Source organism: Physella acuta, unplaced genomic scaffold (genome assembly GCF_028476545.2).
Source record: "Physella acuta isolate Inbredline_101_S28 unplaced genomic scaffold, ASM2847654v3 ptg000199l, whole genome shotgun sequence".
Classification (NCBI taxonomy): Eukaryota; Metazoa; Mollusca; class Gastropoda; family Physidae; genus Physella; species Physella acuta.
The window spans coordinates 265,053-290,076 of NW_026731718.1; the positions used below are offsets into that span (position 1 = coordinate 265,053).

The window sequence follows — 25,024 nt, forward strand, 5'->3', positions numbered from 1 at the left end:
TTCAAAGCAAAGGAAACAATAAAAAAAAGTCATAACAAACTATTTTAAGCTGTACGAAAAGGTTGATTGGATCATAGGTGGAATATTTTTTAAATATATATTAAGTGCAGTTATGATCTGGTGATAACGATTCACATTTAAAAAATGCCAACAGTATATTTTAATTTTAAGCATTCAAGTACCGTAATCATGAGAAGTGGGAAAAATCTTGAGTAAAATACGAGGATGAATTCAAAAGATAATGCATAGTTTAAAACAGCAACATGCCTGTCCCCTATTACATTCATCAATTTCCGCTTAGAGGAAGTATCCTATGCTATTATTCACATTTCATTTTATTAATTGTATGTCCGCTTCAACGAAACCTTTAGGTCAAGGTAATCCCACGCGTTTGGTTTTAAAATTAAAGGATTAGTTTTATATGATTAATTATATATTCCCTAAGAGGAAGTGTTAAAAGGTAGCTTCTATGCTCGATGTTCAAAATTCGAATGAATACATAGAAAGAACGGTTTTGATTTGGTATTATTTCAAATACGAATTAGATCGCACGCTTTTGAATATGTAATGTAAACATAAGAATGTTAATAATTTATAAAATATACATTTTTAATAAAGTTAAAAATCTAAACTAATATGCTGTGCACGTTAGGTGTGGCGTTTTCCTCTATCTTTATTTTCGCGTTTAGCCAGCTTCCATTCTATAAATTGGTTTGTCTATTCGAGATAGGTGTTATTAGAATAGTGAAACGTATGGTAAACCTGATCTTCGAGAGAACAGAGGTCTAGAAAAATAAGCTAAAAAAACTTCATTTACAAAAAATTCTTGGTTTAAAGATAAATTAAATATTATGTAATTAATCACTCTCAAATTCATGATGATGCTTTTCATTTATTTTTATTTTATTTATTTATTGTTTTTCAGTTTTTTAATTTACTGGCAGTTGGATCTTGTCATAAATTTGGTTTGTTAAGCTGAATAAAGTTGATAGAATATTGCGACATCATCATGTTTGCGTTTGTGTGATCAATATGTGTCGCTAAATGTTTTTTTTTAAATTATTAATTTTAACATGTTAAAATAAGCAAACTAATATTTTAGACGTTTATTTTTAACTCCGAACGTTGTGCATTATACTCGATATTTTGTCATGTAAAACTGGTATTTATTTACACAACTAAGTTAGAGTTTTTAATTAAAATAAACTGTCCTCAATGGATATTGATCGATAAACTTTGTTAAATATTGATGAACTGAACGTACATTAGTGTAGTGTCATGCCGTTTCTTCAATCATTTATATAATGGACCGAAATAATTTATCAGTTAACATGTTTTGAGTTTCTTGACCAAAAAAATGTGTGCATTGTAAAATGTCCGGTTTAAAAGGTTGAACATTACATTTTAATCTTCGAGGAAATTTTAATTATGCATGGACTTCAAGATTTATCCTAGTGTCAGCACGACCTGTCGCCTTTGGTTGCATCATTTTGGATCCAATATTTATAAAGCTAACAGGAAGACATTTTTATTGTATTAATGTCATTTCGTGAGTTGAATATCATTAGAAACTATAGTGAGATGTTTTTATGCTGTTTTGTGTGGCTTGGAACATATGTGAGAAATAGTTTTTACGTTGTTTTAAATTTTGTGCGAAATGTTGGAAACTGATTGAAGAGTATGGTTTCGATATTGTTTTTCCTAGGGCAAATTATTAGTAACGACAGCATGTTTTCTATATTGTGGTAAATCTAGTGCATAGTGTTATAAATTGAAAGAACGACAAGAAACTAAATGATTCACTATCGGTACCTTGATAATGCCAGGGTTATCTGACAGATTTACAGATGAATAACAATAAAGTATGTAATTGTCTGGGCAAGTTTAGTTTGGTATCCAAAAATGTTTCTATGGAAAAACACTAGCTCTAATATGATCTTTTCTAAAGCCTAAAAAAATTGATACACAGTCAACTTTTAGATAAAATTCAAAAGAAATACATAATAGACTTCCAAAGCTGGTTCCAAATGGTTCGAAAAGAATGTTTTTTTCAACCAAAATTAAATATTTTATAACAATTATGTAATAAGTACAAAATTACTCCCGGTTTCATTAAGGCTAAAAGAATCAAAGAAATAAGCACTAGTAATACAATAGTAGTTTAGCAAACACTTTCATTTTTAATCTGGATTGGTAGAGTCAGGGTGCTGTGGTGATTGGGGATGTTATATTATTTATTATAAATACAATACTGCGATATACACCTCAGATCACTATTGTGTATTTTTATCATGGAAAACAATTGTTCTTACTTTTATTGTTTTACTCTCCCTGGACATTCAAGGAGAGGTTAAGGGCAGTTTTTTGAAAATATTTGAATTGATGAAAAAACTCTAAACTTCTTTTCAACGGCTTGTATTTAATACAAAAATATGAAATCAATGATTCTCAAACGTCTTTAATTTTTACAAACTAAACTATAATTTCATCGCTTCCCATATTTTTAAAACGATTTTTAAAAAACTTAGTATGATTACATAGACTTTTCATGCCTAGCACACAATGACAGATTATTTTATTTCATATTTCCGATCCTTTTAATTCTTTTTGTAATCTCACATAAAGTGCAAGTAAATTTAAGTTTTAAACAATATAACTAAAGAAGAATTTCGGAACTCGTTCGGTAGCAGATTAATTTAAAGAATGTTCGATGTATAAATAAGTCTAGTTTTAAAAATTAGTTTAAAATAAATAAAAATGTTTTAATTATAATAAAATAATTGCAGGCAAAGTATTGTAAGTTAACGTATCGACGAAAAATGTACAGAGAGTAAAGACAAAATAGGATATATTTACAGCTAAGAAATGAAAAAAAATAAACACTACACGTAATCTATTTGATTTAAACGAGACTTAATCATTTGAGTACTAAATAATCTCTATATTTAATTCTCCACATGCTGACCATGCGAGACACCACCACGTAAGGACTTAGCCGTTCCTACCCCGCTCTCTAGGCATATCGCTACCACCCCCACCCCACCAGTCTGGTGAGTTGTGGTTCACACCGAATGTTTACAATGTGACGGCTATTAGGAGCAGATAATTTAGCTTTTAAACAATTTGAAACTAATGAAAAGTAAGAAGTTCTGCTTGATCTTTTCATTGTCGTCAGTAAACTGTCGTCACAGACCGCTGCAAGGGGGGGGGGGGGAAGAGAGGGTAGTGTCGACTTCACAAATTATGAATTTCTGAAAAGTAAACAACAAAACAACTAAATAGCGGCGTATGCCTACGACGCATGTCAGCTCGTTAAAACTATTAGTGTTAGTTTGTGTAATTAAAAATACTTGGTGCCTAATTCTAATTATACAAAGTTATATTCAGTTCATATGATATTTCTTTCAATTTTGCTAATAAACAAAAAAATTAATGAAAAATGGTGTGGATTTTTAGAGTTGAGAGCGTGTATGTGTAAGTGGAATTGGCATTCATAAGTGGATACCACATATCAGACTGGTAAATAAGTACACTATCATAATACGCATAAAGTAAGCACAATTGTTTGCCAGTAAACGCTAGAAAAAGACAAAAGAAAATAATACATTGAGACTCTTTATATCATCTGAAATTAAATGCCAAACAAACATACGTGTGCATTTTACTACAATGTGTAAAACATAAGGTAAAAAGTAAAGATTCCTCTTTATACTTAACGATCGATCGGGCAGATGAAGTTGAGTTCATATGTTTCTTGACCTCGGCTTATAGGCCTAAAGGGATAATGTGGTCAGCACTATGCCCAGCCGCCTTTACTTTCCCTAACGTGAGTTAGGTACCCATCGGAGTTGGGTAGACTCAGAGATGATCCACTAAATTGAACCCGGATTCGAAATGTAAGCTATCGGGTTTGCAGTCTAGCGCTCCACCGCTGGGCCACGCCGTCCCAAAAAAGAAGGAAGCTGACGAAATATGATAACTAAACATTTTTTTTAAATTTTCAATAGTTAATAATAAATTATGTCGAACTGAATATTTCATTACTAGAAATATGCTATTAGAAATGTGTCGACAATGTTGAAAAATATTATAAAGCTTAGATATTTTAAATCAAAAGAAATTCCGACTACAAAAATAGTGTTATGGTATAATTAGCATCACTTTAAACATGTGAAAACTCGTCGGTCTAATACGTCGCTCTGATGTAAACTGAAATCAATGACTAATTAGAATGTTACAAGCGTCCTTACGGTAAACAAAAAAGTATTGACCAGCTGGGCAGGCACGTGTAAACAAGCTGCGGGTTGAAGGGTTAGAAGGAAGATGGCGTCTCACCTCCTATGGTTGCTTTGCTTGACCGTGGTGACTGCTATGGTATCAGGACATACAGGGCATCATAGCTATGGTCAGTGCTAGTTTATCTGGATATTTTTGTTAAAGACGTTCTAAATACGTTATAGCATTTTAGATTAAAGCAGGCTGAGATAGGAGTCATCGGCACATAGGGCGTATTAACAGTTGACTAGATATCAATTGCATTGGAGGAATTCCTTTGCAACGTAACAACTAAAAACGAAAGAGAAGATAAAACAATCGGTTTCTGAAATTACTAAAAATGTGAATTTCAAAATCTTGCAACCGTCAGCTGAGACAATCTTGCAATTAATGCTACATGTGTCTTTAAAAAACAAGTTTATTTGCTAAATAATTAGATGTCTAGTGCATCGAATTTACATAATCACACATACAAAATACAATCATACGAAAGCAGCTTGTAATCTTTACACACAGCTTGGACCGAAATACATAATAGCACATATATATATATATATATATATATATATATATATATATATATATATATATATATATATATTATATATATATATATATATATATTAATTAATTTATTTATTTATCATATATAATGCTTACTCATATTACAGAAATAACGACTGATAAAATTCTGAGGTTCCTCCATTCCTTGAGCGGATACACGTCATCAGAGAAACAGGTGACAGAAGAGAGAGAGAGAAATTTTCTCCACCCCCACACGTTGCTTGAGGTGTTTTTTATTCCCGTGGACGTCAAGCTTTTCAACCCGGTGAGTTGATCCGTCTGTTGTTAAACGCTTTATACATGTTGAAATTAAAAGAAACATTTCACTGTTGATAAATATCTTTCTAAAATATAACAATGAAAGCCTACTAATATGTTTATTTAAAGGGGTAGGCTGTGGAATAAAACACTTCTTAATTTATTAAGCTTTTTTTTATATTTATTTGTTTGTATATAACCATTGATCCTTGTTTAACCAACTGTAATAGTTAGCTAACTAAAACATGTAACAGAAAATACTCTAGATTTTTTTTTTTTCAAAATTGTGTAAGCTGAAATATCAGTAAATTAATTTTAATGGTTTTTCACCATACTAAAATTTGAAAAATTAAAACAATATTTATTTCTTCATTAATTAAAAACGTTGTTTTTTCCGAGAGCCTACACCCTTAAAATGTTATTACATTCACAGACCCCTACGTTGTATTTTGAGGAGTTTATCAACAAAGTGAGTCACCGACGTCATATTTTGACAGTGACTGAAGACAAGACCGGTCTGATTCATGTCACACCTTACAACATCTCCGCTAATATCACCTTCCACAGGCGAGTTAATTTATCTACTTAAAGCTTGCATACAGTGCAGACGAGTTTAAATACATTACACTGTAATCTGGTCTCATAAAAAACATTGAAATAGCATGCACGTTTAGTTTATAGAAGTTTTAACAGTGGGCTTGGTGGAGTTCAAGCTTTCACATTGGTAAATTATGAGAGAAAATAAAAGTTTAATACTGTCACAGCCCTTTTTATGACTGGGTTCATGGCACAAACTAAAGGCAAATACAAACCACATTATTGGTGATTTTACAGTCTTTTATTGATATCAGATAATATAGCAGCTACACTACTAGAACCACGACTTCAGTTTCGTCTTCTCCTCGCGCTCTATCTACCTCTCTCTGCTTCCTTTCCTTAGCGCATGCGCACACCCATCCTATATTTTATATTCATATTGCCTTTTTAAAATACACACTCGAAACATACATTCATCTACATTTAACTGTTACAAATACAAGAAAGTAAAACTACGAAGTATGTTTTTAAAATGTCCAACGATGCCAATTTATTGAATGTATTGAATTGAAAGTTGAAAGAATTGCAGGTATGGACGCTTTAACAAATTGCTTTATATTTTATTGTAAATTTGTTTAAGCGTTCTTACCTGCAAATGTTTCAACTTTCATTTTAATAAATTGCTTTATATGTTATTGTAAATGTACATGTTAGTAAATGCAATTAAAGACACTTTACTTTGTTTCATTTCAACATAACAAACACGCCGTAGGGTCAGCTAAAAATTATGTTATAGTTTTATGAAAAAAAAATTATATTTTACATGTTGTAGAAATGTTACCCAGGATCTAGACCCTGCCTTCAGACTTGAACATATACTTTCATACCGTTAAAGTATTCAGTTATGATGAAATTTTCATTATTTTAGGTTTAACCTGAACGGAGGGCTGGGTCATAAGTTAAACTGTGATTAAAATGACAAGGCCGTAATGATCGTGTGAACCAAACAATTATGTAGTTTTTTTAAAAAGAAAATTAGGGGTCCGCTTGGTCGAGTCGGTAAAGCTCATGGTTGCTAAACCGAAAAGTCACGATTTCGATGAGGATCGTTAGCTGGGGACAGCCACTCTTTTAGGAGAGACAACTCCAAAATCGAACAACTGCTGCCTTGTAGTTTGTTCTTGGTTGGACAATGGCTATGGAAGCAAATCAAAAGAGAAAAGAAAGCTGGAATCGGCTGAAATGGCGCATAACTAGTTGACACGTATACTTAACTGTGTTGGAGGCATGGTCGAATTGGCAAAGCTCATGGTTGTTAAATTCGAAAAAGTCTCGAGTTCAAAACCTCTGGCAGATAAGGCTCGATCCCTTCCAACACTAAAAATTAAGAACGACGAAGATGAAGAAGATGAAGAAGAAAATAAAATTATATGTTACATAAAATGGTGTTGTTGCAGGAATGGTACCCTGGATCTAGACGCTGTCTACAGACTTGGACCAAGTGATCTGGAATCCCATCCCAACTGTGTGGCGATCTACGAAGAGGTGGACACAAACATTTTCCTGGGGACCTGGCCAGACTGCTACACCAGCCTTGACCTTGTGAGATGATTTTTTTAAACTTTACATTTTAATGTCGTGTATGCTTAATAGCGATATGAGTGTAGGTAGCATTGCACATATCTTACAACATATACAGTGAGGAGTGTTTATAAGCATTTGTTATATGATGTAATGCGGATACAGGCAATCACCCTCAGAATAACCCCAGCATAACCCCAGCATAACACCATCATAACCCCAGCATAACCACAGCCTAATCCCAACATAACCCAGCATAACCCCAAGTATACCAACATGTATCTTGTCTCTACCCCAGCATAACCCCAAGTTCACCAACCTGTGGACTTGTCACTTTGCTGCCTTTCTCGTGTCTCACGCGGACGCGAAAGAGGGCGCTAATCCCGCTCCATTCAAGGGCAGCACGGCGAAAATCAAGTGAGTCACTGCATTTCTAACATGGCAAATCGTCAAATTAATTAGTTTGTCTTATCAAACGCTGGTAGGAAATCCACACTCGCTCAATGTTCGTCTTAGATCGAATTACATGTTAATTTATATCAAAACTTAATCAGACTACAAGAATAGGCTCTTCTAGACAATCACACACCTTTAGAGAAGTTAAGTCAATCCTGGAATTTTTAGCTTATCATTACTAAAACAATTTTTTTTTATTGTTTTATCATGTATGTGATGCAATGTTAACCATTGAATCAACAGGCTACTGCCTTACATGATGAACGGACGAAACCATTTCGACACATCGTGTGGGCCTACACCCCCTGAAAGAATAGTGGAATGGCCGTCTGAATAAAGAGCAGATATTAATTCTTTATTCTATGTATTGTCCTGCTTTTCATATTCAACATTACGTTGAAATAAAAGCGATATTTAAAGTAAATCAGAACAAGTTTTTGTTTTTTTTTAATTTATATCAGTTTTGTTCAATCGTTTTATAATAATCTTCATGCAATTTCTATTCACTTGTGATTTTGTAAACACTAAGGTTGTAGTTGTATAGGGATGTAATAGATATGTTCTTAGGTAAATTTTGTATATAATATTCGTGTGTTTATTTGTAAATAGATGTACTTCGTTGTCTGCATATATAGACCAACACAACTGAGTGTAAATGAATTCAACGCTTTCTTATTTAATTATTAAGTCAACTACCACAAAATGTTTCAATGTAATACTATTAAACGCAGTATACCTTTGTGTAAGTGTAAGCAATGGCTCAGCTCATCATCATTATCCTTTATTATTTTTTTTTAGTATTTACCCAATTTGACTATCTTGTTTTGTGTTTTTTTTAGTTCATTTGGAGATTTTCAAATAGTTAACTCAATCCCACTAAACATCTCATTAATTATGGGTTCGGTGTGGTCGAGTCTCGTGTTCGAACCCTCGGGCAGATGAGGCTCGTTAGCTGGAGACAGCCACTCTTCAAAATCAATTAACTGCTTCCTTGTATTTTCTTCTTGGTTGGTAAAAATAATGACTGTCTAAAATGCATTTATTGAAAGCACAAATAAACTATTACAATTCTTCTCTTTTCTCTAGTTTAGGCGAGTCAATGACTGGCTTGCCAATGATTTAGTTTTTAATTACTTTCTTAATTAAACACTTGTTAGTGAGCTACATAGCGTAAAAACAGTAGATCGATGTATCGATACTTGTGGTGTAAAACTAGATTAGACTTTTTAAACATGGCGAGTACTACACTGTTGTTGATTTGTTTGGCTGTGGGCGTAGGATTGGACAATGGACAAGATATTTCAGGTCATTTTTCTCATATACTTTGCGTATTTATTCACATTGTAGATAAAATACAAATTTAAAAAGAAAAATGCTTTATTTTATTTGTTAACTAAACCGCTGCCAATAAATAGTTTTTAAAAAGGCATTTTCTAAAGCTCAGTTGCATTAGGTGTATCACATTAATTTGTAGCAAAAATTGAGGTGTTTTGATTATATTAAAGATAGGATTGTTTAGAAGCGTTGTTGTTGTCGAGAACTTGTACGTGTTTCGTTACAGCTATACCCTCGGAGAAAGTTATTCGGTTCCTACATTCTCTTAGCGGGTTCTTCTCCGGAGAAAGGCAGCTGTCAGAGGAGAAAGAGAAAAACAGTCTCCACCAACATTCTCTAGTTGAAGTGTACTACATTCCAATAGATGTTCAAATATTTCATCCAGTAAGTTTTTCTACACTCAATAGATCAGCGTTTTTTTTTACCTCGTTTTGATCGAACCTCACGGGTTCGGTTTGTCAGTCTTAAGTGTTCGATGAAGGTCTAGACACACACCCGACTGATAAGATTCACGATCGTATTTGTCAGTGTTGACGATACAATCATTTAGAAGGGTTCAGTGATCGGTCATTTGAAACTGGTGGGGTTCAAACTCGGTACCTCCTAAAAGGTTAGGAATGACTGCTATAGATGTTTAAATATTTCACGCGGTAAGTTGTTATACTTTCTAATTAATGTTGAAATATGTTGAAGTTAAAGCCTGTTATATACTTGGACTTGTTTCTTTAAAAGAGCAAAAAAAAATTAAGAGTGAAACAGATATTTACACCGGATTTTTAAAATATTATAACTATAACAATTTGTATTGATAACTTTTGTTGCATTATCCTTATGTATATGGTATCAGTATATTGTTAGTATTGACAGACTGCTACGCTTTGTACAATTTAATTTATCACGTGGTTGCATTTTAATATAGTTTTTACTTTTTTCTTTTAAACGTGTCTATATTTAGTAGTACTAACTCTGAAACTCTAAGATACATTTATATCTATTGCAAAATACATTTGAAAATTAATTTACTTTGAAACAGGCTTTGAAATACATTTTTGTTGAATACGATATATTTTTTTTTTTTAAAGTCTGACCTCAAGAACTCCCCCGCAAAATTTAATTACCGTCACATGATGTTATTTATCATCAGATCCCAACCTTCTACATGCAGCAGTTTGTCAACAAAGTGACAACCAAACGACACATTGTGACAGTGACAGAAGATGACGACGGCCTGATCCACGTGACACCCTACAACGTCACCGTTGATGTCAGCTTTCACAGGTACCCAACACCGACGTTAAGATTACACCCACGCCATCATACCGTGAATAGTTACACTACCTTCCCCCGCGCTAGGTCGAGTTTTGAAAACAATAATGTCATGTGTGTGAGGATGGGGAAATACAGCACCACCAAACAGAGGCGTAGCGAGGGGGAGGCGGGGGGTGCGGACCGCACCGGGTAACACCATTTAGGGGGGTGACACCAAGGCAAAAAATAGCAAAATATATAGAGAAAAACTTGACGGGGGGGGTGCAAATCGACAGTTTGAGAGGGGTGCATATCGAAAATTTGAAAGTTTGTCCCCGGGAAGGGTCGCTACGCCTCTGGGGGTGACACCATTAAGTGCCGCACCGGTTGACACCCGACCTCGCTACGCCACTGCCACCAAATGTGAGGGTGGGGTGAATTATGATGAAGAGAAGATCCAAAACACCACAAGTCCAACCCAAGATTTTCTATAATTCTTTATTTACACAAATAATCTTCCTACTTCTACCTAACTAGTCTAAACTATATACTATCTGCTACCTCTAACTACAACTCCTATCTAACGGCACACTACCATGACCATCTGTAACACACTGTGTATCCCTAACTCTCTACCTCGCTCTACCTATCTCTGACCGTTTTCTATTGCTTCCTAACAGCTGCTTGGCCAAACTGCAGACCCACGCTTCAGTGGTCAGCTGATCAGTGTTTCTTCCAGACTTTTTTCTCCGGCGGGAGGGGGGGGCACTTGAAATTTTCGGGTGGGGGGGCGCTAGACTTTTTTCGGGGGGGGGGGGGCTCTGCAGAGATGCCTGGAAGAAACTCTGCAGCTGATTATCCCAAGTGACCGGTCAGCATCTGTATTTCCATTGGTCTGTTTATCTAACTAAGCTATAGCCTGTTTCTACCATCTATCCTGATGTGCAATCTTAAACAGAAATGGCAGCCTGGATCATGACGGTGTGTACAGACTGAGACGTAAAGATGTGTCCACCCACCCGAATTGTGTGGCCGTCTATGCTGAGATGGAGCACGCTGTGTTCTTTGGGTCATGGCCGGACTGTGAAATCAGCCTCGATCTGGTAACAATGGATTGTTTTGTATAAGTTAATTACAGTGTTAAAATAACGGTTATTTAGTATTAGCTGATTTCAGTCATAAAATAACGGTTATTGCGTATTAAATAATTACAATAATACATTTACGGTTTAGTATTAGTTGATTACAATCAAATAATAAAGGTTTAGTATTAGTTGATTACAATCAAACAATAAAGGTTTAGTATTTAACGATTACAGTGGCGTAGCGAGGTCGGGTGTCACCCGGTGCGGCACTGAAATGGTGACACCCCCCAGAGGCGTAGCGACCCTTCCCGGGAACAAACTTTCAAGTTTTCGATTTGCACCCCCCTCAAGGTTTTCTCTATATATTTTGCTATTTTTTGCCTTGGTGTCACCCCCCTAAATGGTGTCACCCTGTGCGGTTTAGTATTAGTTGATTACATCATAAAATAACGGTTATTTAGTATTAGCTGATAACAATCATAAAATAACAATAACGGTTATTTAGTATTAGCTGATAGCGATCATATAATAACGGTTTAGTATAAGCTGATTACAATAATAAATCCGTCAAATCGTCTAGTAAACACACAAGTATCAAAAAGCTACAGAGCCGTGTGTTATAATCTTGTCACAACCTCTTGCCTCCGCAGGACAACCCAAAGTACAGCAACCTCTTGACCTGCCACTACACGTCATCCCTCGTGTCACACCCTGGGGCCAAAGAAGGCGCCAACCCGGTTCCTTTTGTTGCCAATAAGGCGCACCGAGAGTAGGCAGTTTACAGTATTTACAATTATAAAATTATGTTATGCATATTCTTGTCAACTGGAAAACTATATCTTATCGCCGAGGACTGCAATTAGAAAGCTCTGTAAATGGAAATGGCATTGAAAAAACCCTAGTTAAATATTCAAAAGTATATTTTAACTCTGAAAGATGAATATACAATTTTGACTACGGATCCTAAATTAAGAAGAGGGTTTGAAGTGTATCGGATCTACATCGTCTAATGTTATTATTATTTATTTTAGAATGTTTCGACAACGGATCCTCAGGAGTTTGACTCACAACGGTCGAGATTATATTAATAAATTTCAAACTTTTGCTTTAAAAATAAAAATAAAAATTGTGTTATAGTAATGGATAGAGTTAGCGGCAAGATTTATTTCTTTATCACAGAAAGATTCAGAAAGAAAATTTAATTTAAATGAAGTCAAATACTTTATTTATATGGTCAAAACAAAATAAAACAATCAGTATATGTTTTTAATAATTTAATCCAATGTTTAGACTTTGATTCATAATGTGTCCGTCTTTAGGTTACTTCCCTACATGATGTACGGTAGACCAAACTTGGAATCGTCCTGTGGTCCAACACCCCCTGGGCGGAAAATAGAATGGCCCTCTACATAAGCTTTATGCACCAAGGCTTCAGAAGCTGGCTATTAAATTGTATTAAATTATATCAAAACTTTGATCTCAGTGTGTTTTCTTTGTGTTTGCAAGTGAAATAATTTGACTGTAAGTTGATAGTCAAGTAAAACAAATAAACTTAAACGGTTCATATCTATGTCGATGACAGATATAAGTTGGATTGGATTAAAAAAGGGAAAATAAAATTTATTTTAGTAAAACGTTGAGTGATTTTAAAGAGCACAAACATAACATAGCTGGATGATTGATTTCGTATGATTGAATACGCTATGCTAAAATTTGTAAAAACAAAGAAAAAACAGTGTATTTTTATTTCGGATGCTTTAATCCATGGTAATGTTTACCTTCTGAGTTGTAATTGATTAATTGATTGCAACATCTGTTTAACTAATTAGTTAAGACAGACGTTGCTTAACCTCACATAGCTATAACAATTTTAGATTAACTTATTATAAATGATATATCCACACTGATTCGTTTTTTGTGTACTTTAATTAAACATTTGGTTATGAAAGACGGATTGAATGTATCTTTACATGATTTTACCACTACAATGGTAGATACGTTTCAAGATGTTAATTAAATGTAAATAATTAATTGTGCCTAAATTAAAACATTACTTTTAGAATAATATTCGCATTGTTTATGGTATTAACATTTTTATAAACACTAGTATTGTTTATTCTTTGATAAATTAATAATAGACCCAAGACAAGTAAAGAAGTTGGGTATGAACAAATAGACATTTGTCAATATTTTTAAGTTCCTAAAAGACAGTATACCTAAAGCATTTATCAATATTTGAGATCTCTTATCAACTACATAATAATATCTCTTGCATAAAATTAACACTTATAAATATAACATGTTCTAGGTCTGGAAATAACCTGTTAATAATGCATCATTTAATGACAAACTAAAGATCAATCATGTTTAATTTCATGACGTAGATCTATCACAAAAGCTTTAAAGTGCAACATTTTACTAATCGAATATTGATTTTCCATGGGTATTATAAAGTTGTTCAAGGATTTTCTAAGCTATCTGTTAAAAATTATTCATTTATATGTGGCTGTGTTGGTGGAGTAGGGTGGTAGAAGAGTAAAGGAGTAGGGGGAGCGGTAAGTGATGAATAGATGTGTTGCAGAGAAACATAATATAGCACCTCCAGATAAGTTTTTGTTACGGGTTGGTACGAATACCTTATTTCTAAATACACACACACACACACGCATATATATATATATATATATATATATATATATATATATATATATATATATATATATATATAAGGGTGTCAACATCAACCAGGTTGAAACTTATTAAAGCAGCTAACTTTTTAGCTAAGAGTTGCCGATTCTGTAAAATTAAAAAAAAAGTTTCTTCAATGACTTAAAGTGCATAGCTACATGGCCTTGTATTAAGTTATTTACGACAGGCTAATTACCTAACTAAACTGATGAGTAAACACTTTTGTAAAGTGCGATTCTTATATTTAAAAAAGCGGTTAATTGATCTACTCACTGCAAGTAAATAAATAAGAAAGAGACACGTTGGTTGTCAGCATTTGCCTAGAGATGGCGTCTACCACACTCTTGCTGCTTTGTTTGGCACTAGGTACAGGCTTGTGTAGTGGACAAGCGGGTCAGACAAGCACTGGTCAGTGATTTTTTTGTTTATGTTTACATCCTATAAGTTAACAAAGCTAACATTTTGTTTATGTTTACATCCTATAAGTTAACAAAGCTAACTTTTTGTTTATGTTTACATCCTATAAGTTAACAAAGCTATCTTTTTGTTTATGTTTACATCCTATAAGTTAACAAAGCTAACTTTTTGTTTATGTTTACATCCTATAAGTTAACAAAGCTAACTTTTTGTTTATGTTTACATCCTATAAGTTAACAAAGCTAACTTTTTTGTTTATGTTTACATCCTATAAGTTAACAAAGCTAACTTGCCTCCAGAGCGGAGTACTTTAGTTATTTTTGGGTAGGCTATAATGAAGAACGCATTTAGCGCTAAAAGTTTTCGTTTTATTTACAAAAAGAAATAAATCTACCCATGCACTTTAAAAAGTAAACTATTTATCACACAATTCATAATTTGTGACTTTTTGTTTTGTTTTATAGATTTGTTTTTTTTGAATACAAACCGCTTGATAATTTTTCTTATGTGGTTAAATCATCAAAGTGAAGAGCGTACATTTTTTTTTTCAAAATCAAGCTATACACATTAATTACATTGTGTGAGCAAAATGTATTGTCTAATTTTACGTAAGTTGTGAACGTTAAATATAGAATGCGATGTTTTTACTCAATGCAACAACACGGACTCAATAAAAAAATTCAACACAATCAACACGTACATATCCCATGTTTTAATATGTTAAATGTGTATGTAACCAGTGTTGAACTTACATTGTAGGCTTACCTTCAGCCAAACTGATCAGGTTCATCCAATCAGTCACTGGATACGTGTCAGGTGAGAAACAGCTGACTGAGGAGAGAGAGAAAAACTTCCTCCACCCCCACTCTTTGATTGAGGGCTATTTCATCCCAGTTGATGTCAAGATATTCAACCCGGTACGTAAGGGGTTAAGATGTTTAAGATATTCAACACGGTAGGATTGGGTTAAAATTATGTTTAAGATATTCAAACCGGTACCTTAGGGGTTAAGATTATGTTTAAGATATTCAACCCGGTACGTAAGAGGTTAAGAGAATGTTTAAAATATTCAACACGCTAGGATTGGGTTAATATTATGTTTAAGACTTTCAATCCCGGTACGTTTGGTTTTAAGATTCTATTTAAAATATTCAACCCGGTACGTAATGCGTTAAGATTCTGTTTAAGATATTAAATCCGGTACGTTTGGGGTTAAGATTGTGTTTAAGATATTCAACCAGGTAGATTTCGGGTTAATATTCTGTTTAAAATATTCAACTCGGTAACTTTGAGATTGAAATTCTGTTTAAAATAGTGATATGTTGTTGTGTTTCTATAGATCCCAACATTCTATTTGGAAGAACTTGTCAACAAAGTGACATACCGTCGTCACATTGTGACAGTGACCGAGGATAACGATGGGCTGATCATTGTGACACCCTACAACGTCACGGTTGATGTCAAATTCCAAAGGTTATTTTACTTTTACAAAATATATCCTAAACAAATGTAGAGTTTAAAACACAGTTCTATAATCTTCGTCTTTTTCTTCGTTCTTAATTGTTATGTTGGACGGGCTATCGTCGAATGCTCTTAAGTATTACCTGTCAACCAATTATAGCTTGTTGATTCCATTTTGCTTTTCTCTCTGAATTTATTTACATAGCCTTTGTCCATCCAAGAAAAACTTCAAGAAGCCTAATCGACCTCGAGGCTTTTCGGTTTAGCAGACATTGGTTTGATCGTCCCGACCACGGGGGTAGGGGGCGGTTTTTTGTCTTGTCGCTATTTTGGATGTCGGCCTTTTAGATGTCGGCCATATTTCCTGTCGGACTTTTGTTCATATCAGCATTTTGTCCGTGTCGGCCTTTTGTTCATATCGGCATTTTGTCCGGTGTCTGTCTTTTATCCGTGTCGGCTTTTGTTCATATTGGCCTTTTGTCCGGATCTCTCCCCCCTCCCAAATAATTAAATATAAAATAAATATGTGACGTATTTCTCCGCAGAAACGGTACCCTGGACACCAATGCTGTGTACAACATAAAACGTGAAGAACTGGAGAGCCACGAGAACTGTGTGGCCGTCTATATAGAAGTGGAGGAGAATGTGTTTCATGGTTCCTGGCCTGACTGCTACAGTAGCATAGAGTTGGTGAGTAGAGTGAGAGTGAGGTAAAGGGGAGAGGAGAGTGACACCAGTGACATCAGTGACATAAGTGACATCAGAGTGACATCAGAGTGACATGACATCAATAGAATGTGTTTCATGGTTCGTGGCCTGATTGCTACAGTAGTATAGAGTTGGTGAGTAGAGCGAGAGTGAGGTAAAGGGGAGAGGAGAGTGACACCAGTGACATAAGTGACATTCGAGTGACATCAGAGTGACATCAGAGTGACAGCAGAGTGACATGACATCAAGAGAATGTGTTTCATGGCTCCTGGCCTGACTGCTACAGTAGTATAGAGTTGGTGAGTAGAGCGAGAGTGTGAGGGGGAGGGAACATGAGGGAGGGAGACGAGTGTGAGGTAAGAGAGAGAGGAGAGTGACACAAGTGACATCAACGTGACAGCGGAGTAACATCAGTGTGACATCAGAGTAACATCAGAGTGACAACAGAGTGACAGCAGAGTGACATGACATCAGTGTGACATCAGAGTAACATCAGAGCGACAGCAAAGTGAAAGCAGAGTGACATCAGCGTGTCATCAGATTGACAACAGAGTGACAGTAGAGTCACACCAGAGTGACATCAGAGTGACAACAGAGTGACATCAGCGTGACATCAGAGTGACAGCAAAGTGACATCAGAGTGACATCAGAGTGACATCAGAGTGACATCAGAGTGACAACAGAGTGACAGCTGAGTGACGTGACATCATATTGACATCAGAATGACATCAGAGTGACATCAGAGTAACATCAGAGCGACAGCAAAGTGAAAGCAGAATGACATCAGAGTGACATCAGAGTGACAACAGAGTGACAGCAGAGTGACATGACATCCGTGTGACATCAGAGTGACATCAGCGTGACATCAGAGTGACATCAGAGTGACAGCAGAGTGACATCAGAGTGACATCAGAGTGGCATCAGAGTGACAACAGAGTGACAGCAAAGTGACATCAGCATGACATCAGAGTGACATCAGAGTGACATCAGAGTGACACCAGAGTAACATCAGAGTGACATCAGAGTGAAATCAGAGTGACATCAGCGTGACGCCAGAGTGACATGAGAGTGACAGCAGAGTGACATCAGAGGGAGAGTGAGAAGAAAATAACTGTGAGATGAGAGTAATACGAAAGTGACGAAAGCGTGAAGAGAGCGAGACTAGAGATGTCAATTTTTTTAAAAGAAAGAATAACCGATACAGTTAATATTACTAAAAGTTTATACGTTTTGCAGTCAATAATTAGGAAACAAACACAGTTTAAATTGTAATCGTTTAAATACTGTATAACATAATAGTTAGTGTTCTTATAAAATAAATGTAAATTTAAGAAATAGTTGACAATAGTGTAACGTTTAGTACGTTAGGCTTAGATAAGCCGACTACACATCTTATAAAAAATTGCATGCTACCTCCACAGCACAACCCAAAGTACAGCAACATTTGGACCTGTCACTACGTCACAACTCTCGTCTCACACCCGGGCGCTAAAGAGGGAGCTACTCCTGTTCCTTTTATTCTCAACAAGGCTAACCGCCCGTAAGATATTCATTAAAATCATATCCGTGCATTACTTTAAATATTTAGGACGTTTATGATATGTTAATTAATTTTAAAATTTTACACATTTTTTCTATACATATGCCTGTCAAAAGGTGATTTATCTATCAATATTAATAATAGTCTACGTGTGTTACAACTTCAGAAAATACATAACCTTTTAAGCTGCTGTGGGGTGGTGTGGCCTAAACGGTAGAGGGCTAGGCTGCTAGCCCTTAAGTCTCGAGTTCGAATCCCTGTCAACGTCAGTATAACGTCCCTGAGTCCACCCAGCTCTGAGGGATACCTAAATTATGTTAGGGAAAGTAACATGCCGAGGTCAAGAAACATATGAACTCTATTTCATCTGCCCAATGAATCGCTAGGTCTAAAGAGGAATCCATACTTTACTTTCCTTTTAAGCCACTGATATAACTCCTGCAAATCTGATGGTCACATTAACATCTTTACTCTGTCCTTAACAGGCTACTGCCGTACATGACCAGAGGTCAAGTTTACAAATCTACATGTGGACCAAAACCCGTCGAGAGAGAACTAAAGTGGCCGTCTGCCTAAAGCTTACCGTTAGCGAGGGTGACGTATTTGATTAAAATGAAATTATTATAATTTGTTTTGTGTTTCTTCTAGTGCGAATGGACGATACTGCTCATTGAACATATATATATACACACACACACGCACACGCACTCGCACACGCACACACACGCACACACACACACACATATATACGCATGCCGGATGTTTTCACGAAAGACGCTTGCGAGAAGGCCTTTGTCTGAATGGACACTTGCACAAATATGAATAATACTCGAACAGCCACATGTTTGATTGACACAAAAGACAGAAAGCCGCTTACCCGCAGGCGTAAGACATGACAAAAATGATTTTAAAAGGGGCATAAACCTGTTTTAACTATGACATGTTGTAAGATCATGGTTGACTCCCTTCCAATTTGAGTCGCCCATCACTTTTACAACCAATAAACTAAAAAAAAAGCCACTTAATTACTCTATTGGCTTTAGTTTGTTTTTCTCGACTGTTTATTTTTATGAAACTAATAACTATAATGTATAGTTCGTTTAAAGAAATGTACAACATTAATTAAATATAAGATATATGATATGTGATATAATATGAGCTATGTATATTTAAATGGTTCAACATTATTTGATTGTAGAACTGCCACTTTATTTTTTAACTGCTACTGACTTTTTTATAGTATCTGTTAATTTCTATTAATGCCTACTCAAAGATAATTGGTTACATACAATTGTGTTTATTGCATGTTACATTTGAACTAAATAATAGTGTATAATTATGAATATAAAATTTAATTGTAAACAAACTACCTATGGTTAAAGCCAATGCAGCGAAAGCACCTAAAACCATAAACAGGGTCCTTGAAAAAAAAAATGAACAACTAAATCAGTTCCCTATTATAAAAGCACAATCATTTTACCCTAGCAATGACTCAAAATAATGTTTAAAAAAATGACTTTAGTTGTAATCTAGTTGAATCGATTATGATTTAAGTAAATGAATAGTCTTAGTAAGTTAGTGTGAGCTAACAGTGCAAAATACAAATGGTTATTGTGCTTTGAAAAAGCAACTAAATTTAAATCACATCTAAGACAAACATACTCAAATTTAACAGTTAAATGCAAACGTAGACACATAAAACCGAGATTTTTGATGAACATTCAATAATTTTAAAAGGGACTTAACCGTGTTTTAACAATGGCATGTTGTAAGAACATGGATTGCTTCCTTCGAGTCAAGTTGATTATGATTTTTTAAATTGATAATTTAAGAAAAAATCATGTAAGTTCAATGTTGCTATATATTTAGTCATTTGTATTTGAATATTATTTTTATAATGCTAGTAAATATAATTAAAAAAATATTAATAAAAGTGTACCAGTAGATAAATATGGATATTAACAAATTATTAAAAATGTGGGCTAATGCCTACATTATTGTTTTTCTGTTGTTTTTTTAAACTGTAATCTAAATTTGACTATATAATGTTTCATACTTGTGCAAAGAAACAAAAAGTTGAACGAAAAAAAAACACTTATTTTATTTGTTAAACAAAATATATAACTAATTTTATAATTTGACTCTTATAATTTAACATGAACAAGATTTAAATCTCACAGTAGCGATTATTAAAAAAATATAGAACAAAAAATTATATATAATACAGCAAGCAAGATGTATCGTTTTTATTAAAGTTTATACGTAATATCTACTATTACATGCGAGCACAAGGACCAGTTACACAGTAATATTTGTAATCACTGATTCTTAAAACAAAAGCATTACATTATAAAGTTAACAGTCCATCATAAATAAACAAAAATATGGCAAAGAGCTAAAATTAAACATATTTAAAATAGGATGACCTTCATAAGGAACAAATTTGAAATTTGTCGCTTATTTTAAATATATATGGAATACGTTAGAAGACTGTGTATTGGGGCATTACTACCCCCTCCCCCTTTCTATTTTGAAATTTAAAAAAATGCACCATACTTTGAGACGTTAGCACAAAAAACTTGTTGCTGTAAAATATTTGTTCACGAAACATGGATCCTCATTGGAAAATAAAGCAGTAGACTAAGTTTGTTTTGTTAGACAGATGGTCGCATTGTTTGTCAAAACTGAAAATACCAATCTTGCGCAATCGGGCTAGATATACCCGGCTATATATATATATATATATATATATATATATATATATATATATATATATATATATATATATATATATATATACAAATATGCAATCATATAATGTAACAAAGGCGAAGTATATAAATAATAATTGATTCAATTTTTGTCAGCAAATTCTGCAGTACTATGATAAATTGTGATCCACCTCCTGAAAAGTAATATATTATATATATATATATATATATATATATATATATATATATATATATATATATATATATATATATATATATATATATATATATATATATATAAACAGTTCTCAAATTCATTCAAAATGTAATACTTACTAAATGTGACACCGGTCGTTGAAACGGCTGAAATTAGTCCAAAAAAAACAGAGTAAGAAAGGTATATTGAAAATAAGAAAATATTACCAAAAATTATCTTCTGACAAAATGTCTTAAGACTTAAGAATTTATGATAAATTAACCCATAGACCAAAAATATATCTTGTCAATTTTTCCGATATTTTGATTGCGACGACATATTTTTATCTTCAACTTGCTTTTTTCTGTTGCACATTGATCAATAGTCAGCTTCCTTTGTATCAGGTTCATATAAAGCGAAAACAAAACATAAAACTCGATCTTTGTTTGCTCCACGCTTACCCTCACTCTTTTGGTTCGCTCGCGACCTTGAACCCTTGGAGTAGTTTACATAGTTATTGTATTTACTGTACCAATTTATAAGTAATTACATTCCACGATGATTGTTATCAAGTATGTAAACTCAAACGCGGGCTACTGTTAAGCGTAATTATGTTTTTTAGTTTAGGCCGTAAACGCTTGCAAAGTAAAGTAGTAATCGCACCTATACATTATTATCATTTTAAAGGCTGTAAATTGCGTGCATTGAATTGACACCTTGTAAAAAAAAGACCCTCCTGATCTAAATATATACGTGTTACTGTTTATTATTTACTTTCATACTGTATTATTTCAGTGACTCAGTTCACGTAAAATTAAAATTAGAGTATTATATTTCTGTTATATTTTTTTTACTCAGACTTTCCTTTGCAATTCTATTTGTCACATTGTATCAAATACAGAATAATCATTCTACCGTTGACATCTAATGGAAAAAATATACACAATATCTCCGATGATGTGTAGTGTAATACACGAAGGTTTTAAAACAATTGCAATATTTTGATAGTTTTGTTAGGTATATTTGTCATATTTCAAAATTAGGTTATTAGTTCATTTAGAGAATTGGAAATGTATTTGAAAAATTCAAACTTACAGTATTATTAATAAAGTAGGCTGTTCTAAAGATTACCTTTTATTTCATAGCTTTTTCGTGAATTTAAAAAAAAAAACTAAGCGTAATTGTTGAACAGGAGATTTTAAAATAAATTTTAAAAGGTATTACTTTATTTAAATAATGTGCTTGATAAAACCAGATCAAACTATATACTTACAACATGGAAAGTTGGTTCGCTTTAGTTCCATGTTAACTCGAACTATTTCCTTGTTCATTATATCTAGAGTATAATGACAGCTTGTTTGCTGTAAAAAGCATTCGATGTAAGTTTGATAGTCTCTGAAAGAAAATTTAAAATGAAATATTCAAATCATTATAATAATACAAACATATTTTAAGTATATAGCGTGACGTGGTTGTATAAAAAAATTAAATGTGTAGGCACGGAGAGAGGGAGAGAGAGTGTAAGGGTGATCCACCTTGAAAGTGGTGGTCAACGGAGCAGAAGTGTGTGAACGCGAGAGTGTGTGGAGGAATATTGTGTGATGTCAACACAATGTAATGACTTGTCAGTTTTCTTTTCAACTTTTTTTCTTGTGGATGGTAAAAATTACACGTAAATGCTATATATTCTCTTTGTGGATTGTGTTTTATTTACTATTGTTATATTAGGCCCAAACGAGCCCAAAATACTGCTAAGCCAAGTGTAACAATATATATATATAGGCCTATATATATATATATATATATATATATATATATATATATATATATATATATAAATAAATAAATAAATAAATAAATAAATAAATAAATAAATAAATAATTAAATAAATAAATAAATAAATATATATATATATATATATATATATATATATATATATATATATATATATATATATATATATATATATATAAATAAATAAATATATATATATATATATATATATATATATATATATATATATATATATATATATATATATATATATATATATATATATGCTTGTGCGTGTGTGTATGTGGCAGGCTAGCAGCTGACTAGGTAGGTAGATAGGTTTGCAGAAAACTCGTTAAGTACGTAAGTTTTCGATCATGATATGATTATATTGCTCATGATTTATCAAGGTTACAATAACCTAGACGTAGGGGTGGACTGGCCTGCCGGTCGACCTTGAAAAATCCCAAAGGATCTCAGGAAAAAATCTACGTGTGTCACCTAGAAAAAAATATCTAGGTTCTCGTTTTTCTCCAGTTTCCATATTTGATTTCATACCAAGGCGTAAAATTAAGGCTTTTATGGTTAAAAACGGCACACTGAAAATTTCAGGCTGGGGCTAGGAGGGCCCTTTGAGAATTTTAAGAGCCACTTAGCCACAGCCAGTCCACTCCTTTCTATACGGATCAATAAATTATGTATTATACTTACCTACACATTTCATACACATCGTTGTCTCGTGTAGGCAAATATAATTCTAATTGGTGTTGACACTGCGTTATGCCAGAGAAGCATTCTTTTGTTTGTTGAGTGATTTTTTTTCAAAATAGAACATAGAGTTATATTTGCATGACAGAAAACAAAACAGAAATTCGTTATTTAATAAAGCGATAGTCATATACCTTAAACATTCTCGAATTTTTTTAGACAACACTAATGCACTAATGGGGTTAGCAACTCTTTAATTTTTTGAAATTCAATAGAATCTTGTTGAAAAAACAATTGCTCACCAAATGAACACAAATAATGTGTGTATAATAGTGCGGAACACTTTATAAGGAAGACAGAGGGATCAAGTTAAAAATTAATACATATGCTTTTGTTTAAGAAATCGGAAATAGTCAAGGCACTACATCCGGTGTACGTAACTTTCTCAAAAATTTAAAGAACTCAGAACATTAGACCGTTAACATATACTTTCGTTTATCTATCTCAAACAGTACTCAAATTATAGACTTTTAAAAAGCCATCGCTTAAAAGTTTAGGGGCCCGCAGCCGACCATAATGAATTTTTTTACAGTAAAAAAAATAATCTTTTTCATTTTTGATTTCATGGTTGTTTTGTAAAAAGAATACTGCAGCTGCGGTTGGATTATCTTTATTCTATAGACACCATCTCAAGTCCTCTTTCTCCTACAATCAAACACACGCTGTTGTCGGCAAAATTCTTTTGAAAATAAACCCATCGCGTGAAAGATACGCAATTGTTCAAACGACTTCCATGACTTATTTCCCTTTTTTAAATAGTCAAATATGTGTGCTCTTCAGCACCTTTTAATAAATTTGCACTAAACAAATTAAAAAGCGACTAATTCTCTTAGTTATTATTTTTAAACAAATACATGATAAAGAATAACAAAGCATAAAAAGGAAATCCATTTAAAACTAATAATATAATAAGAAAAAAAACATAAAAATAAACATAAGGCGAGAAACCATTACACATATACAGCATGGTCAGCTCTACTTAAAAACCCAAATTCCACCCCGTCCCCTCAGCCCACCACGCACGCCGAGAAAAAAAATCCCTTAAATCATCATTTAATTACACATTTGCATTTTCAGTTTCAGGTTGGTTTTTAATTTTTCTTTTTTCTTTATATTTAGACGTTTTGTATTAGATCCATGTATAAGTAAACCATCTTAATTAAATGAATGATAGCAGGCTACAAGTAAGAAAGAAATATTACTATTGTAAATCTGTATAACTCCCCACAAGCCGATGATGAAAACTGTAATACTAAAGCGAACACACAACTGACGCTATAAATTACGTGTCTGAGGCGAAAAAAAAAATAAAAAAAAAAAATAAATATATAATTAAAAATATGTCATTATAATAACTTAGCTATTCCGGTTGCTTAAAATTTTTATCATTTTAATTCTCTGTAATCCCAAATTTATTTCAGC

General features: G+C 33.4%; 3 protein-coding genes and 1 long non-coding RNA gene across 4 annotated transcripts; 3 read left to right on the forward strand and 1 right to left on the reverse strand.

The window, feature by feature from the left end:
• Positions 1-4,281: 4,281 nt before the first annotated feature.
• On the forward strand, positions 4,282-8,105 carry LOC131937062 (uncharacterized). The gene is made up of 6 exons (XM_059294248.1): positions 4,282-4,405; positions 4,947-5,104; positions 5,531-5,664; positions 7,092-7,236; positions 7,514-7,632; positions 7,915-8,105. Exons 1-6 carry the CDS (start codon positions 4,324-4,326, stop codon positions 8,006-8,008), a joined length of 732 nt encoding a protein of 243 aa, XP_059150231.1. The 5' UTR covers positions 4,282-4,323; the 3' UTR covers positions 8,009-8,105.
• Positions 8,106-8,897: 792 nt separating this feature from the next.
• Positions 8,898-12,813, forward strand: LOC131937067 (uncharacterized). The gene is made up of 6 exons (XM_059294253.1): positions 8,898-8,976; positions 9,233-9,390; positions 10,151-10,284; positions 11,213-11,357; positions 11,990-12,108; positions 12,659-12,813. The coding sequence occupies exons 1-6, from the start codon at positions 8,904-8,906 to the stop codon at positions 12,750-12,752; spliced, it is 723 nt and encodes a 240-aa protein (XP_059150236.1). The 5' UTR covers positions 8,898-8,903; the 3' UTR covers positions 12,753-12,813.
• A 1,494-nt stretch (positions 12,814-14,307) lies between these two features.
• Positions 14,308-18,771, forward strand: LOC131937063 (uncharacterized). Its single transcript, XM_059294249.1, has 6 exons — positions 14,308-14,435; positions 15,204-15,361; positions 15,784-15,917; positions 16,451-16,595; positions 18,035-18,153; positions 18,639-18,771. The coding sequence occupies exons 1-6, from the start codon at positions 14,354-14,356 to the stop codon at positions 18,727-18,729; spliced, it is 729 nt and encodes a 242-aa protein (XP_059150232.1). The 5' UTR covers positions 14,308-14,353; the 3' UTR covers positions 18,730-18,771.
• Positions 18,772-20,951: 2,180 nt separating this feature from the next.
• LOC131937044 (uncharacterized) lies at positions 20,952-23,631 on the reverse strand. Its single transcript, XR_009386154.1, has 4 exons — positions 23,546-23,631; positions 22,334-22,455; positions 21,201-21,227; positions 20,952-21,058 (listed from the first exon to the last, which is right to left on the reverse strand). It is a non-coding gene; the product is annotated as an uncharacterized LOC131937044 (long non-coding RNA).
• Positions 23,632-25,024: the final 1,393 nt, after the last annotated feature.

What these genes read in the sequence shown, in the direction of transcription:
- LOC131937067 (XM_059294253.1), top strand. Translation starts at nt 8,904, where the DNA reads ATGGCGAGTACTACACTGTTGTTGATTTGTTTGGCTGTGGGCGTAGGA. An exon ending in CAATGGACAAGATATTTCAG is followed by an intron (nt 8,977 to 9,232) that starts GTCATTTTTCTC and finishes GTTTCGTTACAG; the next exon opens with CTATACCCTCGGAGAAAGTT. An exon ending in GCCAATAAGGCGCACCGAGA is followed by an intron (nt 12,109 to 12,658) that starts GTAGGCAGTTTA and finishes GTCCGTCTTTAG; the next exon opens with GTTACTTCCCTACATGATGT.
- LOC131937062 (XM_059294248.1), top strand. Translation starts at nt 4,324, where the DNA reads ATGGCGTCTCACCTCCTATGGTTGCTTTGCTTGACCGTGGTGACTGCT. An exon ending in ACGTCAAGCTTTTCAACCCG is followed by an intron (nt 5,105 to 5,530) that starts GTGAGTTGATCC and finishes TTACATTCACAG; the next exon opens with ACCCCTACGTTGTATTTTGA. An exon ending in GCTACACCAGCCTTGACCTT is followed by an intron (nt 7,237 to 7,513) that starts GTGAGATGATTT and finishes TCTCTACCCCAG; the next exon opens with CATAACCCCAAGTTCACCAA.
- LOC131937063 (XM_059294249.1), top strand. Translation starts at nt 14,354, where the DNA reads ATGGCGTCTACCACACTCTTGCTGCTTTGTTTGGCACTAGGTACAGGC. An exon ending in AGCGGGTCAGACAAGCACTG is followed by an intron (nt 14,436 to 15,203) that starts GTCAGTGATTTT and finishes CTTACATTGTAG; the next exon opens with GCTTACCTTCAGCCAAACTG. An exon ending in GTTGATGTCAAATTCCAAAG is followed by an intron (nt 15,918 to 16,450) that starts GTTATTTTACTT and finishes ATTTCTCCGCAG; the next exon opens with AAACGGTACCCTGGACACCA.